The sequence below is a fragment of the Grampus griseus genome, assembly GCF_964374135.1.
Source record: "Grampus griseus genome assembly, chromosome: 17".
Lineage (NCBI taxonomy): Eukaryota > Metazoa > Chordata > Mammalia > Artiodactyla > Delphinidae > Grampus > Grampus griseus.
In genome coordinates, this window is record NC_139011.1 from 79789872 (window position 1) to 79807064 (window position 17193).

Genomic DNA, 17193 nt, shown 5'->3' on the forward strand with positions numbered 1-17193 from the left:
TGGGGATATTCCAAGTTTTCCAGACAGAAATCAAATAATGTGACTCATCCTGTTCAAGATAGGTGACAGGCTTCATGTTACACGCAGAATAAAAGCCAAGTCCCTTAGCATCCTGTTATGTGCCCTCAGCATCCCCTGAAGCTTTATCCTGGACCCTCGTCATTCTGACAAGGACATCTACATACACGGTCCCCTCTGCCTGGAGAGCGGTTTACCTTTACTTTTAACCTCGTATACACTCTGGCCACATCCAGGAGTTCAGCCTAAGGGCTCCTTCCTCAGCTTCTCCTTACCTGCAGTGATTACTTCTATAGCACTGGATCATGGCTGGGGCTTACGTTTCTCTACATGACACTCTGGTCAATGTCTGCTTTCCCTCTAGCATGTAAAGGGCCTGACGTCAGGGCAGGTTTCCTTTACTATCTTCTCCTTGACCTATCCTGAGGCCCGCCAGGGTGTATGGCTTGAGGCCACGGTTTAGAGAATAAATGAATTACTTGAGCTCTGTTGATCCAGGGTAAAATGAGATTAGAAAAAGTGAGGTGACATTCTAGAGTGCATCCCAGAAAATATTAAAACACACACCACTCAGTTTTGAGATAGCCTTTCTACAAAGCATAATTAATTTTATAGCTAGCTAGGAACAAGGATATAAAGTCCCATCTAAAGCATTTTGTGCATGACTCTATCCAATGATTTTGCCAGTACAACTCTGAAATTCCACTAAATCAAACCCAGAATGTTTTTATAATGCTGGGAATCTTGCCAAATAAATCCTTTCAATTCAATATTTTCATTACAATCAATCAATCATATTCTGGGCTTTGGAAAGAAAAGGATACACAGACCCCAACATTACATATCCATTTAGAGAATGGAAAATACTTACGAACAGATAATAACAGACAGTAATTAAGGTTTAGAGCCCAGTCAACAGGTGTGGGAGAGGCACCTAAAGGAATATCATCTGAAAGAACATGGACAAATACCCTTGTACATTTGAATGCCACGCTTATCTGCCAAAATCACTCAGTCTAGCTCTGGCGAGATTACTGGCTTTCCCACGTAAGTCATGATCGCCTTCAAATGGAAACCCAAAGTAGGGAACTCTATAGAGGCGGAAAGTAGACGGCTGGCTGCTCAGACCTGAGCCGGGGATGGGGTATAGAAGGCGGATGCTGACGGTATGGGTTTTCCCCTCAGTGGATGAAGATGTTCTAAAACTGACTGTAGTGATGGGTGCACACATCCGTGAATATAATAAAAATCATTGAACTGTACACTCTAAATGGGCAGATTGTATGGTATGTGAATTACATCTCAAGAAGCTGTTTAAGTTAAAAACTCATCCTTCAAATGATAATTCATCAGTGGTTTTGCCTGATTCTTGGAACTAATGCACACTCTTCTAGCTAAGCTTTATTACCTGCTTATTACCCTCCTATTTCTGTGGTGCAAAGGTATGTACCCTGTGCACACCTTTGGGGGAAACAGAAGAATCAGACTCAAATAATGAGAACAGGGCAGAATGAGGAAATGAATGCAAATGTGCCTGTGCTTGTAGCAACACTTGATATTTAAAGACTTTTGCCCTGAAATCACTAATAAATGAAAATACAGACATTTATGACAACTGCTATGAAGATGTATATGTTTGTTTGGTAAATATGATATAATTAATACCCAACCCTTGATATTAAAAAATTGTTTGCTTGATGCTGGACATTTCAATCCATTTATTTCAGTTTCAAATAAACCAGAATGTGAATAACTTAGAGAGGAAACATTATTTGTGTTTCCAAATAGAGAGCGTAGAGATAACTTAGTGCAGGCTTTACAGCTATAGAGCGTATTTATTGGGAATAACGACTCTGTCATCAGCTTTGATGGGGGTTGCGGCCCAGCTCTGCCGCTTACAACAAACAGGTAAATTACTTAACCTCTTAATACTTAACCACTGTCTGTAGAGGTCCAGCAACAGTTACCCACTTTCTGGACACTAAAGACCAGAGGAAACAATAGAAAGTATTTAGCTCAGAATCTGGCACTTCAAGAGCAGTTAATAAATATTAGCAACTATTGTTTATAAATGATAAGATTTTAATGGAAATAGTACTTATACTTTCACTTTGATTGCTGCAAAGTTAAAGATTCCAGATGGAAATCACCTTTGATCACAAACATTTCCCTGAGGGACGTGGATAACTTATTGTTTAGGGAAGAAAAGCTGAGTCTTTTGAAAAATACTCCACAAAACATTTTTCTAGTAATAATATTCAAAACACTCTTTCTCTAAAAGGTAATTCTTTTAATGACAAGGACCGGAGGTATGATTTAATAATATGCGAATGGATGGTATTGCATTTTAAGAGACACAGAAGAAAAATTAAAGTCTCACGGAGTCAAGATGGCAGCTTACTTTAAGGTGATTATATGGTAATTCTTACAAGAAGAATGGGGCAAAAATGCAAGACTATTAGACCCCTTGATGAGAAACTTTGGTGATTACTTGGGGTGTAGTGTGGAGACCATTAATTTATATTTAGAAATGGTAAGTATCTGGATGGCTCAGACAAGCGGACCAGAAAATGCAACAGGAATACTGATGCACGTAGAGCAGAGCCAGAGGCCACGCGCAGATCAAGGTGAAGAGGGCATTCCTGCAGGTGGATGCAGGAGGATATAAACCAGGTGGATGCAGGAGCCTGAGCGCTTCTAGGAGCAGCTTCAGTCTGAGGACACAGAAAAATAGTTGATCATAAGTGGAAAGTTTAGTGATTCTTTTGTCCAGCTTTTGGAGAATGTTTTTTTTTGAAATCTAAAAATGTAATTAGAAGAGCTTGGTGTTTTAATGACATGCAAACAAAAACAAAAACTAATACAAGGGGAAAAACACCCAAGTTTGTGATTTCTGAGGGATGTTTGAATCAAGGAAGACTGAGTAATGGTAACAGCCACGAAGCATCCCAAACAATTGTCAGAAAAGATCCAAAGTTACAGCAGATACGGGAATGGCTCTAAAAAGCAGCACGAGACTAAAAATGGTGTAAAAGGGAAGGATTCCTGGAAGACTGAGAAAGGAGTGAGCACGCTGCTCAAACCCCAGAAGCCACTCACGGCCGAGTGTCAGGTCAGCAGCGAGGGCCGGAGTTCCTCTCTGCTCTTTTCTGAGGTCATGGATGGGGCTGGGTCCTGGACAGGGCTGGTCATGGATGGGGCTGGGGATGCACTGTGACTCAGAGACACAGGCGGGACCAGGTGGACATGTGTGCATGCCATGCCTCTAGATCCCACCTCACTGCACCCCAGGGCCAGTCACTAGATTTGCTAAATCGATAGATAAATAAATGGTCAGCATCAAAATATGAATTTTGCATTTAGGCTAGAATACTTTCTTAAACTGTTGCTTATGTATATTGTAATTCTCAGATCTAAAGAAAATAGTGCAAATGGATAAACACAGTTCATCCAATTTACATATGACAGGGTAAAGGGAAAAAGGATTGGTATAAAATATTGCTATTTAAAATAAATAAATGAATGATAAACAAATAATCACATGTTGAAATATGTTAACGGAATGAAAGATAGTTTAAAAATAGAAAAGCAAAGGTCAGAGGTAAGTAGTGAGAAACCTAAAATGGAAAACCCTAAAAGGAAAGTCTTCAGGCTGAATGGATAATATTCTAAATAAAAATACTGATGTTTTTATTTCTGGTTGGTTTGTGTGTCATAAGAATTATAAAATAATTTCTTTTTTGTCAAACCTCTTAATATATGGCCCCCATCACAATTCAAATATTACTTCTGTGGCCAGTATTTTGAATGGAAAATATATACTTATTTGATTTAAAAAATAACTCTATTTATTACATGTATAAGAGTTTTGTTTGGGTTGAAATAATGTAAATATTAAACAAAAATGATTTATTTGGCAAAATTCTTAACGTTTAAAAACTGTCTAGGTTAAAATGTGGCATTTCAGTAAAAATAAGTAACATCGTATTATTGAGTTTCACTCTAAATGAAATAGAACAGAAAGAAAAGAACATTTCCATCCTGCACGAAATTCATACGGCTCCACTCCCAGAAAGAGAGTCAGTGCTTATGTCAAATGAAAGCAGCTCTCGTGAATGGATTTTATTCACACTCAGCTCCTGTTTTCTCTTCATGGACATTTACTATCTTCAGTGGTACCTTTAAATCCTTCATGGCAATCTCAATAAATATGGAAAAAAACAAGAAAACTTGTTTCTTGGTTTATTCCCACAACATCATTTCCACATCCTGTAATTTGTCCTACATATCTCCTTGGCCTTAGTTGATGACAGAGTGAAAGAAAAAATAAACCTTAAAACTAACATTTTATATAGTAAATACTCTCATCACTTGACGAAGACCCTGCCAGTCAACACTGGTCAGTTTTCTGAATCATTTTCGTAATGTCAACTAGAGATGACAGTCACCAAATTTAGAGTTCCACTTTCCAAGTGTATGTACCTCAAGCTGTGTTAAAATTTCATGAAATGTACACCTGAGATGTATGATTTTCCCCCTACACAGGCAAAATGCCTAACCCAACAACCAAGATAAAGTTAAATTTCATTCATCTCTGCAGAGATACAAGTTTCTAAAGGGCATTTAAAATCATTGAGTTAATTTTTTCAATATTTATATAACTTTCTGTCCTTTTTTAAAATTTATATTTTGTTTCATTGATGATACATTGCAGGTGTGGTACATCTTTAACAGTCAGTGATATACAGAAAGAAAAGCCCTTTGAAATGTAATAATAACTAGAAAAGAACAGATATGGTCTGTTTTTAGAAGAATTGAGGTGCTAAAACTTTAAATCTATCCTATATACTTGGCATTGGAACATGAGATTTTACTGATTTCTTAAATAAAAAAAGAAAACTGCACAAAAGAAAAAGATGACTAGAACAGAACTAATACTTAACTTACTATCAGACCTTATATGAACCTAAAACATGTTCGGCTCCTTTCACTGACAGACCAGTATTTCCCGCTCTGGCTGGTTAAAAGATATGCACACCGCAAGGCCATATTTGATATTTTAGATGAAACCAGATAAAGAAAAGTAATGGGTTATATTCAATTCCAGGTAAGGTAAATTTCCCAAATACTTTTCTAAAATCTCTTAATCAAAAGGTGGCCAAGACTTTGACAGCCTGCTTAATTTCCTCTCAGTCCAAATATTGAGGAGTTTGCTATAGCCATTCTCGTCTACTTATCGATCTGCAGAAAGTTAAAGTTCACAGAAACGCGGGTGTTACGGCACAGACTTTGTAAGGATAGACAGGAGAGACGGGCTACCTTTATGCTTAATCCAAATCCTCCTACAGTTTGTCTTCTAATGGTCACCGTTCTTTCCTGAAAGACAGATTTTAAAAGTGGTTAGTGTTGCCTGCTACTGTACCTACACACCATTTTCCTCCTCTCGGTTTTGTGCTTGCTCTTCAAAAAAAGGACATTTTGTGACAGCATAAAGGCCCCAAACTTTGCAATAAATGGAGTATTTTGGAATTTTTAAATCGAAGGCTAACTATTTGTCAAGATAAAAGGGACTGCAGTTTATTAAACTGCTAAATTCTCAAGTTAACTTCTTTCAATGATTTTTTGGACATAGTTTGGAATCTGAACTTTAAAACCTCTTCTCATTCTCACATTATGTGTTCTTGTTGTTGAAAAATAATTCAGCATCACATGGTAAATATTATCTTTGCCAACCAAGGTCATATCTCCATTACTACCAGTCATGTGGTTTGTGGAGACTTGAGTGCTGGGCTGGAAGACTGCCATGTTTCAGCACATAAATGGTCCATGTGTACGTCTGGGGTTGGAACTCTAAATAAACCAGGTTCACAATGATTGCTTGTTTGAAAGAAGAATGCATTTTACAGTTAACTGATACCTATAATAAAATTATCAGTTTTCAAAAGCAGTTCTCTTTTGCCTTCCACAATGGAACCAATCATTCAACCACTGGCATATGAAATTTAAAAATCGCAAAGAGCCACATTTGGACAAATCCTTTAGTTTCCAATAAAAAAAATCAATATTACTTTTTTGTGGTGATCATCTCTACATAATGCATATCTCCTGGCATGCTGAAGGGCTGAGAGCTTTTATTTAGAACCTTCTCCATTTATTTATAACCTTCCCATCTTCTTGAACCTTCCCCTACCTAGAAAGGTTTAGACTCCACCCTTCTTCCCTGGTACCTGGAATAGATATTTGTTTTCTGGTCCTTGTGTCTCCACAAAGGCTCAGTTTATTTGGCTACATTATCTACTCCCCTACTTAATAGTCACCTGAGGTATTCCATCTGTGGTAGTTTAAAAAATACATTCTAAACAAATTTTAAGTACAACGGAAAACTACATTTAATAAAATTATTTTTTATATATCTTTATATAGAATTCTTTCTGAAGAAAGAAGAGTTACTTGGCACATTTAGATATCTAATTAATATTTATCCACATCCTATCCCAACAGCTATATCACAGAGGAGCTCAAAGACTGCGAGACTCAGCGGGATAAGTTGATTACATGGTCACCTTCAGTCTTATCAAACAGACAGGTGAGCTGCTTTCCCACTGCCTATCAAACTAAACTAAAGTTCTTAGACGGCACAGCTATTTTCTTAATTCTTTTCTGTAAGGATAAATACTTGATTCCTTAAAATAGTATCAAAACCAAGGGTACAGTTAGCTCAGAAAACCCACATCAACTGTCTCAAAATAAAGATTTCAACCTGTCAAAGCAAATGCATTTTTAATAGCAAATGGTATCACCTCAAGTTTCTAGAACATCTTCCATAGCAATCATTAGCCGCAAGGGCAATTTGGTGAGTAAACTCTCCTGAGCAGCAGAGTGCGCGCTGAAGCCCTGCTTTTTTCTGAAGGAACGGCAAGCATGCAGGTTATTAAAGGTCTATGCAGTGCCTTTATTCATTCTGTACAAGACTGCCTTCTAATCTTTGGTGGAGAATATTCAGCACATGTTCCAAATTGGATACAAAATTGCTGATGCAGAGAAGAGTTTGACTAAAGAGTCAGCAGAACCTGTGGAAAAGCTCAGAAGCAGCACTTATTTTAATGTTTCTTAAACACACGGGTACACACGCACGCTCTTGCAAACGCACGCTCTTGCAAACGCAGACAGCACCTCTAGACGCTACTGCTTCATTAGCTGACTCGTAAGGAAGTGGGGAGACACGGGCAGGACCAATTACTTCGCGTTTTAAAGCCAAAATTTTAAATTGGTGCCTGCAGGTAGCAGGAGGCATGGAAAGGCACACCCCCGTTCAGACGGTACCTGCTGACACCCTCCTGCTCATCTGTATGTCGTGTCAGCTGTGCCCTCCAGCCCCTCCCCATCTGCCCCAAAAATCAGAGGAAAGAAAGGGATGTTAATGAATTGTTTCAGCTGCTCACCTCATAAATCTGAGGGTATCTGGAAGCTGCTCGGGAGCTGTATTTAGTTAACACAGTGTGAGTTTCATAAAGACGTTGCCTAGCAACAAGGCCCCATCCTTTGGGAAACCAAGTATAATTGGTTATTTTATTTCTTTCTTTTTTTTTTTTTTTTTTTTTTTTTTTTTTTTTTTTTTTTGCGGTACGCAGGCCTCTCACTGCTGTGGCCTCTCCCGCTGCGGAGCACTGGCTCCGGACGCGCAGGCTCAGCGGCCATGGCTCACGGGCCCAGCCGCTCCGCGGCATGTGGGATCTTCCCGGACCGGGGCACGAACCCGTGTCCCCTGCATCGGCAGGCGGACTCTCAACCACTGCGCCACCAGGGAAGCCCTATTTTATTTCTTAAAACACAATTGAGACGTGCTCCCACACACTCATATATACGACAAGCCTTCATTTATTCTTCCTATTCCTTACAAAATGAAAGGATGGAGCCCAAGAGTGGTATCAGCCCGTATGAAGTTGTGCCACACACCTAAATTCATTCATGTTATGGACAACATGTTGAAGCGCTTACCTTGCGTTATATAAAAACATAATTATTATCACCCCTGCCCTCTGGAGTATTATATTTGACATACTCTCTGTGTTTACTGTCTGAACTACATGGGAACCAACATACACATGTTACCAAACAGAACACATTGCTCTTATACATCCCAGGAATGGACGTTTTTGAGACACACAGTGAAAAAGGGGAGGGAGTGGTGAGAATAAGGCAGAAACTAGAGAGATGGCAATGAAGAACTGTACTGACTCTGTGCGCTGGGAACAAAGAAGATGCATAGGAAAGGAGAGAGGAAAAGTCATGAGCTCTTTTCGACAATTCAGGAAGAGTAACTAAACCTCAAAAAGGGATAAGAATAAAACGGTAGCTTCTAATTACCAAAAATCTAAATACTATGTGCCCTTATATATACAGTGGAATATTACTCAGCCATAAAATGAAACGAAATTGAGTTATTTGTAGTGAGGTGGATGGACCTAGAGTCTGTCATACAGAGTGAAGTAAGTCAGAAAGAGAAAAACAAATACCGTGTGCTAACACATATATATGGAGTCTAAAAAAAAAAAAAAACCGTACTGATGACCCTAGTTGCAGGGCAGGAATAAAGATGTAGTTATAGAGAATGGACTTGAGGACACGGGGTGGGAGGGGGAAGCTGGGTTGAAGTGAGAGTAGCACCGACATATATGCACTACCGAAGGTAAAATAATCGGCTGGTGGGAAGCAGCCGCATAGCACAGGGAGACCAGCTATGTGCCTTGTGACCACCTAGAGGGGTGGGATAGGGAGGGTGGGAGGGAGACGCAAGAGGGAAGAGATATGGGGATATATGTATATGTACAGGTGATTAACTTTGTTGTGCAATAGAAACTAACACAGTATTGTGAAGCAATTATACTCCAATAAAGATCTATTAAAAATAAATAAATAAATAAATAAATACGATGTGCCCTTACGGGTTTCACAGCACTCGTGATTGTTTATTAAAATACACCGTGACCTTGACTGTTTCTTCCCTCTAGTTTTCTGAGTTCTGAACCTATGTCTTGTTCACAGTTGTCCTTAAAATTTAGCATCAGGCCTAAATCAAAGTTAGATAATCATCTGCTAAATGAATAAAGAGGTTTTTTCCCCAAACATCTTCATTTCAAACATGTAATCATCACAACATTCCACCTGCGTAGGCAATATTTTCCCAATTAAGAGTGAAAAAACTAAAATGCAAATGAATTACAGTCCCTTGGCCAAGATCCAAATCATGATCGACATGAAAGTGTCTCTGATGCCCACCACCTTTTCCGTCACACAGGCCCAATACAAGATGGAGAAACAGATGAAAGAAGCAAAGATACTGAAAACTAGGGAGCAGAAAGGGAAGGCGTCGTCAGAAGCAACGCTCTTCCTCTGAGACTGGGAATGAGGCGAGCACAACCCCCACCTAGCACCACCGACCTTCAGCTTGTGCTTGAAGTTACAGTTACAGCGCAGCAGAGCAGCGATAGGGGATGAAAGCCCTGCGGGCTAGAGAGGGAGAGCGGAAACTGCCTTTGTTCTTTGTCTATGCAGAAAAATCCAAAAAACCAACAAAAATCCCATGGCACTAATACGCAATTACAGCAAGGTCGTAGGAGACACAGTTAATATACAAAAGTCAACTGGTCCCTGTATATCAGCCATGAGAACTGGAACTTGAAATTAAAATCACAGTACCATTTACAATAGCCCATTAAAAAGGGAATACTTTGGTATAAATCTAACAAGTAACGTTTTCTATGTGGAAAACTATAAAGTGCTGAGGAAAGAAATCAAAGATGATCAAGATAAACAAGGAGAGAGATTTTATATTCATGGATTAGAAGACTCAATATTTTCAAGATATCGATTCCTCCTAACTTGATCTATGGAATCAGTACAATCCCAATAAAAATCCCAGCAAGCTCTTTGTGGGTATCAAGAGGCTGCGTCTCAGACTTCTATGGAGAGAACCCATAACGGCCAACACGAAGCTGAAGCAGAAGGACCAAACCCGAGGACGTGGGGTCCCTGATTCAGGACTTGCTATAAAGCTACAGGAATCAAGACAGCGCAATTTTTTTGAAGACTAAACATACAGATCACTGGAACAGAACAGCAAGCCCAAAACTAGAGCCAAGAAAAAAGACAGAGTCAATCTGATCTTGACAAAGGAACAAAGGCAATTCAATGGAGAAAAGGATAGTCTTTCAATAACCCCCCCCCCAAAAAAAAGAAAGGAATCCAAATATGAATGTTATCCTTTCACAAAAGTTAACACAGACTGAATCACAGACCTAAACATAATCACAGTCTTATATAAAGATTCTAGGAGAAAACCTGTATGACTTTGGGTTTGGCAATGAGCTTTTAAAAGGAACACCAAAAGCATGGTCCATAAAAGAAAAAATTTGATGTTAGGAAATATTAAAATTGAAAACTTCTGCTTTGCAGAAGATACTGTTAGGAGGATGAAAAAGAAGTCACAGATTGGAAGAAAATATTTGCAAAATATCTATCTGATAGGGACTTGTTTCCAAAATATGCAAAGAACCCAACACTCAGCAAGAAAACAACCAACCTAATTTTAAAAATGCCAAAATATTTGAGCAAACACCTCATCAAAGAATATACAGATAGCAAGAAAGCTCTTGAAAAGGTACTCAACAAAATTTATTAGTGGATTGCAGGTTAAAAAATGAGATAATACTACACACCTTTTAAAATGGCTAAAACCCAAAACGTTGACAATATCAAATGCTGGGGAGGATTCTCATCACTAAGAATTCTCATTCCTTACTGGTGGGAATTCAAAAAGAGAGTTTGGGGGTCTCTTACAAAGCTAACACAGTGCAGGAATTGCTCTCCTAGGTATTTACTCAACTAATTTAAAAATTTATGTTTACGCAAAAGCTGCACGCAAATGTTTATAGCGGCTTTATTCATAACTGCCAAAAACTGAAGTGACCAAGATGCTGTTTATTCATAGAATGAACAATAAATAAACAAACGAACAAATAAATAGAAATGATCTATCTAGCTCCAAAAAGACATGGAGAAAACTCAAATGGATATCACTAAGCAAAAGAAGCCAGTCTGAAAAGGATATATACTCTGATCCCATCTGTAAGACGTTCTGAAAAGGCAAAACTAAAGGACAGTGAAATGACTAATGGCTGCCAGGAGTTCGGGCAGAGGGAAGAGGTTGAATGGATGAAGCACAGGGATTTATAGGGCGAGGAGACCATTCTTTAGGATACAGTAATAATGGACACGTGACACTGTGCATTTGTCAAACCCCAGAGAACTTCGGAGAAAAAGCAGTCCACCTTCACATATGCGCGTTAGGAAGCTAGGGGGCCCAAAGCGAAGTGTGACAAGTAATCTAACTGCATTACAGGTGTGCGTCAGCCCCTTGCCGAGAGGGGTGGGCAAACGCGCTGCCTGAGCGACTTTGGAAACGAGTGGCGTCTGAGAGACACAGGCTACGGGCTGAGACCCTCCTTGATAAAGCTGTCCCACACGAGCGGGTAGTGACGATCCTGACACTGCTATGCATGCATACTGAAATTAAACAAGCACCTGGCGGGGGGGGGACCAGCTTCTCACTGTGGGGTGGGAATTTACAGACACAAGCAGGGGGACAGCTAGAACAGTCCATGGGCAAGGAAGACAGCGGGGAGGTATCAGTATGAACCCATGTTTAGCTTAATACAGACAGAGGTGGTTACATATAGAAATACTCATAGATAAGTGAATCTACAAAGGTTATTGTCTGTCTTTTTAAAAATGGCTCTTCGGGGCTATAATTCATGTACCTTAACACCAGCTACTTAAAGTGTACAATTTAGATGCTTTTAGTAGTTTCACAGTTATGCAGCCATCATCACAACAATTTTAGAACACTTGTATTCAATATTCCAGAATGTACCTAGAACCCCTCACTCCTGATCCCCCCCATTCTAACCTTAGGCATTTAATCTACGTTCTATCTCTGTGGGTTTGCCTATTACGGACATTTCACATGAGTGAAATTATACAGTATGTAGTCCTTTGTGTCTGTCTTCTAACTACGATGTTTTCAAGGTTCATCCATGTTGTAGCATGTATCAATACTTCGTTTCTTAAACTGTCAGATAACATTCCACTGTATGGGTATACCACACTTTATCCCTCCCTCCACATTTAGGGTGTTTATAGGATTTGGCTACTAAGAATCATGCTGCTATGAACATCTGTGGACAAGTTTTTGCGTGGACACGCGTGATCGTTTTTCCCGAGTATATACCAAAGAGTGAAAACTGGGACTGCCAGGCTGTTCCAGTGAAGCTGGACATCCTACGTTCTCACCAGCATTGTCCGAGGACCCCAGCTTCTCCGCATCTTCAGGACCACTTGTTCTTATCTGTCTTTTTGATTATAAACATCCTAGTGGCTATGAAGTGTACCTCACTGTGGTCTTGATGTACATTTCCTTGATGGCTAATGGCGTTGAGCATTTCTTCATTTCCTTATTGGCCAATTATACATCTTCTTTGTAATAAAAACATCTATTCAAATCCTTTGCTCATTTTTTATTGCCCATTTTATTAACGAGTCATAAGTTTCCGACTGATTCTTGAAAGATATTTTTGGCATATACAGAAATCTGGGTTGATAGTTCTTTCTCTTCGGCAGTTGAAAAATACCATGCCACTTCCTTCCAGTTTCCATTGTTTCTGGGGAAAACTCTACTATCATTTGAATGGTTTTCCCCCTATTCCTAAAGTATTATCGTATCTTGCTGCTTTTAAGTTTTTTCTTTGTCTTTAGTTTTCAGGATTTGACTATGATGTGTCTTAACACAGGTTTCTTGGGTTTATCCTTTTGAGATCTGCCCCCCTTCTTTAGGTTTACGTCAGTTGCAAACTTTGGGGAGTTTTCAGGCATTATTTCTTCAAGCACTGTTTGAGCTCTTACCTCCTTCTCTTTTCCTGGGACTCTGATGATATAAACGCTGGATCTTTCATTATAGTCTCACGGGTCCCTTATTTTTTTTCAGACCAGTTTTTCTCTTTAGTTCAGAAAGGGTAATTTTTATTGTTCTGTCTTCAAGTTAATTGGTTCTTTCCTCGGTCCTCTCCATGCTGCTCTTGAGCCCATCCACTGAGTTTTTATTTCAGTTGAATTTTCAGTTCTACAATTTCCAGTTGCTTTTTGCTGAGACTTTCTCTTTTCTCATTTGTTTCAATCCTGTTTGTAACAGACCTGAAACCATTTTATGACAGCTACTTCCCAATCCTTGTTAGATAATTGTAACATCTGTGACATTGCAAGGTTGGCATCTGTTGATTGTCTTTTCTTATTCGAGGTGAGAATTTCCTTGTTACTCCTGGTCATAGGTGGGAAAGTTCCAGCTGCTCCAGGCCTCCGCTGACAAGAGCCTGGGTGGGAAGTGCAGGGCTGCCTGGTCACTGCTCCCTGAGAGGCGTCCACCGCGGTCTCATCATCAACGTGCTACAGTAAATCCTGACTTTCCACGAGGCCTCCTCCGGTACTTCTCCAGGGCAGGGTGGAAGAAACAACATATTTTTAAACAGCAGATTTCTCTATCTGTGGTACAAAACAACTGATGAAGTCAGTTCCAAGGAAGAAAAATAATAAATATACCAATGACAAAAATGACAGTTTTGACCAAAACTTTCACTATTTAATCTATTATGTTAAACATGTAGGATAGTATTTACCTAAATAATATAGGCCTTATTTTCACATTATTGTCTATTTCATTTCACCTAGTTTGTATGAGTCTTCATTTCCAGAACAATGCAAATTTTAGTCTATCAATCTTCGTTTAATTTCATTGAAGAATTACAAATTTAATTAAAATAATTTATATGAAGCAATATAGCCTTCATAAACCTATAAACTTTAGAATATCCTTAGGCTCCTTTTCACTAATACCATATTAAAAGCACTTTGGAGGGGCTTCGCTGGTTGGCGCAGTGGTTGAGAGTCCGCCTGCCGATGCAGGGGACACAGGTTCGTGCCCCAGTCTGGGAAGATCCCACATGCCGCGAAGCGGCTGGGCCTGTGAGCCATGGCCGCTGAGCCTGCGCGTCCGGAGCCTGTGCTCTGCAACGGGAGAGGCCGCAACGGTGAGAGGCCCGCGTATCGCAAAAAAAAAAGCACTTTTGTTTGAAGCAATAATAATGAAACTCCTTTGCATCTAAAAAGGACTGACTCCCAGAATGATTCTTTTGAGGTGAGAAGTTTTGTTTCCTAATATTATACAGAAAGATTACTTATCCAGTTTAAATTGCTCATCCAGGATAATCATTAGAGGCAAAGTGAATTAGAGAAAGGGACAAATATTCAGATCAGTGGTCCATCAGTTATTTTAGGAAACAACTATGACCCCACGTTAGGTTATAGAACCGAGAGGAATACAAGTTAGAAATGGTTAGAAAGCAGAAAGTGGGAAGAAGGGACCCAGGCTTTATTTTTCACTTCTACAATCTTCTACGGTAATGTGGTCACATTCAGTGCTGTCACAGCCAATTCTGTAAATTAGATGTTCTCTCCTTCTCACTCACAGGAACCGAGATTCAGAGAAGGAAGTTAACTCACACAGGGTCACAAAGCTAGCAAATGGCCAGGCTGAGATGGCAAGCCAGGTCTGTCTGATTTTAGAGCCAATAGATTTTCCACCGTAACACACACACACACACACACACACACACACACACACACACACACACACACACACAAGTAACCTTGGTTCTGACACTCTTTTGAGTCAGATATACTAAATTCTTTCTCTAGGATAACACACAACAAAATGATGAATAAAATAAGGCACACAAACAAAAAATAATGTCAAAGTGTAACCAGGGCAATAAGAAGAAAAAAATTTCATGGTTGTCAGAAAGGAAGACTAATTGTCTCCTGATAGGTAAGAAGGTTCCACCCAAACTGTGACCCTGATCGCATCCACCGCGGGCCCAGGACTGGAAGGACCAGGGAGGGAGAAAAGCGGCTCGTGGTGTGTGTAAGAATGAACATTTCTTCCACTATTTGCCCATTTTGAATCTGGCTCCAGATGAAAGATTTAAAAGCTAATTCTCCTGAGAACTTGTCAACATGAATTGGTCTACATGTGGGTTTGAGACGATATTCAGTCTACCTGTGTGGTCTTGAATCCCCAGTGGAGAACTTAGTTTAAAGAATACCTGGGTCGCCAGTAGCCTCAGGCACCTTGAAAAAGCAAATGAAAATGAAAATTCTGTCTTTGTAACACATTGTGGAGCCAAACCCAAGAAATTCCCACAGAGCACCAAAGGCCATGAACTCAGGGTGAAAATTCGCAGAGCACAACGCGTGAGTCGGCAGAACAGCAAACAGGCAAACAAGGAACAAGTGGCCGGTTAGGTTCTGTAGAGACTGCAGATCCTAGAATTCCAGACGCACCACGTAAGTAGGATTTTTAGAATGATGAATAGAACAGGAGGAGATATCAAACGTACGATAGGGACATCAAATATTATGCATCAAATATAAAATGGGACAGACTAGAACTTCTAGAAGAATAAAAGTTTCCAGAATCAGAATTTCAATACATAGTTTAAGCAACAGACTAAATCTAACCAGGGAGAGAGTTCCTGAACTGAAAGGAAAGCGGAGGGAGTTGCCGTCTGGCCTCCAAGGCCAGACCATCTGGCGCAGAGTGTGGAGCAACAGAAGAGAGTGAGGACTCAGGGGCTGACGTAACGCCCACCTACAGGTCAGGACCACAGGCAAGAACAGAGAGAGGGAGATAAGCAAAAGCTTTTTAAATGATTACGATTGTTCTGAATTGAAGAAATGCATAAATCCGCATATTCAAGAATTCCTGACTCCCGTGCAAAGCAAATAAAAACAAATCTTCATAGTTGCTTCACAGGGAAACTGCAGGTCACCACAGGTGGGGATTCCTAAATATCCAATGCTCTTGAGAGAAGGGTCAGGCTCCCTACAGAGAAAGCATCAGTAATGGATGGTAGACTTTCCAAAACTCTACCTCAACCTGACAGCTGGGGAAAATGTATAATAAAATAAAGCAAAATGTCAATCTTCTTACAAGATAAAGAAAAACCACCGAACAAAACATTTTAAATATCTATCTACCAATTATCTACATACATATATTGAACATAGGCAGGTAGATAAATAGATAGATAGACAATATTCTATACATATACACAAACACACACACAATGTGAGATAGATAGATACATGGTAGATAGAGCGAGCTCAGGGAAAGATTTATATTACTTATATGTAGTAAACAAACTTAAAATTAAGAAGATTAGAAACACAAAATGCAAAACAGTTTTTTTTTTTTTTTTTTTATGGAAAGAAGAAAGGGTATCAGTGAGGGCAGGGGAGGCTTCAGAGTGAAGGGTAACATTTTCCTTCTTAAACTGGTGATGGGCACATGGGTGACCATATCCTTCTTGCTCTGTGAGTTCATATTATATGTTATAAAAATTCATTTCTATGAATATGTAAGTGGAGCAATCTGGCCTAGAGCTGGCCTAATGCCAACACCCGTGCTCTGTCTGTTGATGTGGAAGCACACTCACTTGGCAGGCGGGGCTGCTCTCATGTACGTCAGTCCTTAATCCTCATCTGGTGCACCTGTGACAACGCACATCACCTTTCCTACGAGAATGCATTCCTTTCTTGGATAACTCGGTAGTAGAGAGATTACCAAATAGTGAGCAACAATCCAGAAGACCACCTCTGAGCATATAAGTTGTGTTGAGATTAATAGAGGAAAAATGATTTTATTGCATGAGTTATTTGAAAATGCTAAACATAAAATAATACGGATTTTAAAATATACTGTTAATAAGGGACACACCCAGATCCGTGACTGTAGGCTGATTCAAGTTGGCAGGTAAACTACATTTCAAACCAAATAAATTAGCAATCTGGATTGAGAAGCCATGGTTGCTAAGGCGGCAAAATCTGTTATGTGTATGTCCAGTGTATGACAACCGTAATAGGATTTATAAATTAGAAGACTAATCAGTATGTATTATGGTGATGACTTGTTATTCTGTCCAGTCAAGCATTTCATTCACTATTTCAAAAAAAGTGTTTGTGATTATTCTTACATACTTTTATTTCAGTAATTGCGCATGTAATCAT

General features: G+C 39.5%; 1 protein-coding gene across 2 annotated transcripts in view; it reads right to left on the bottom strand.

Annotated features, from left to right (window-relative positions):
- The window catches only part of SNTG1 (syntrophin gamma 1), a gene marked incomplete at both ends in the record, with an annotated part of 197975 nt that overhangs the window by 163664 nt on the left and 17118 nt on the right, over positions 1-17193 (bottom strand). For both annotated transcript variants that reach the window (XM_082674870.1, XM_082674869.1), the window contains one exon: positions 5338-5394. In XM_082674870.1, the coding sequence (XP_082530996.1) occupies positions 5338-5394 (57 nt within the window). The remainder of the gene's footprint in view (positions 1-5337; positions 5395-17193) is intronic.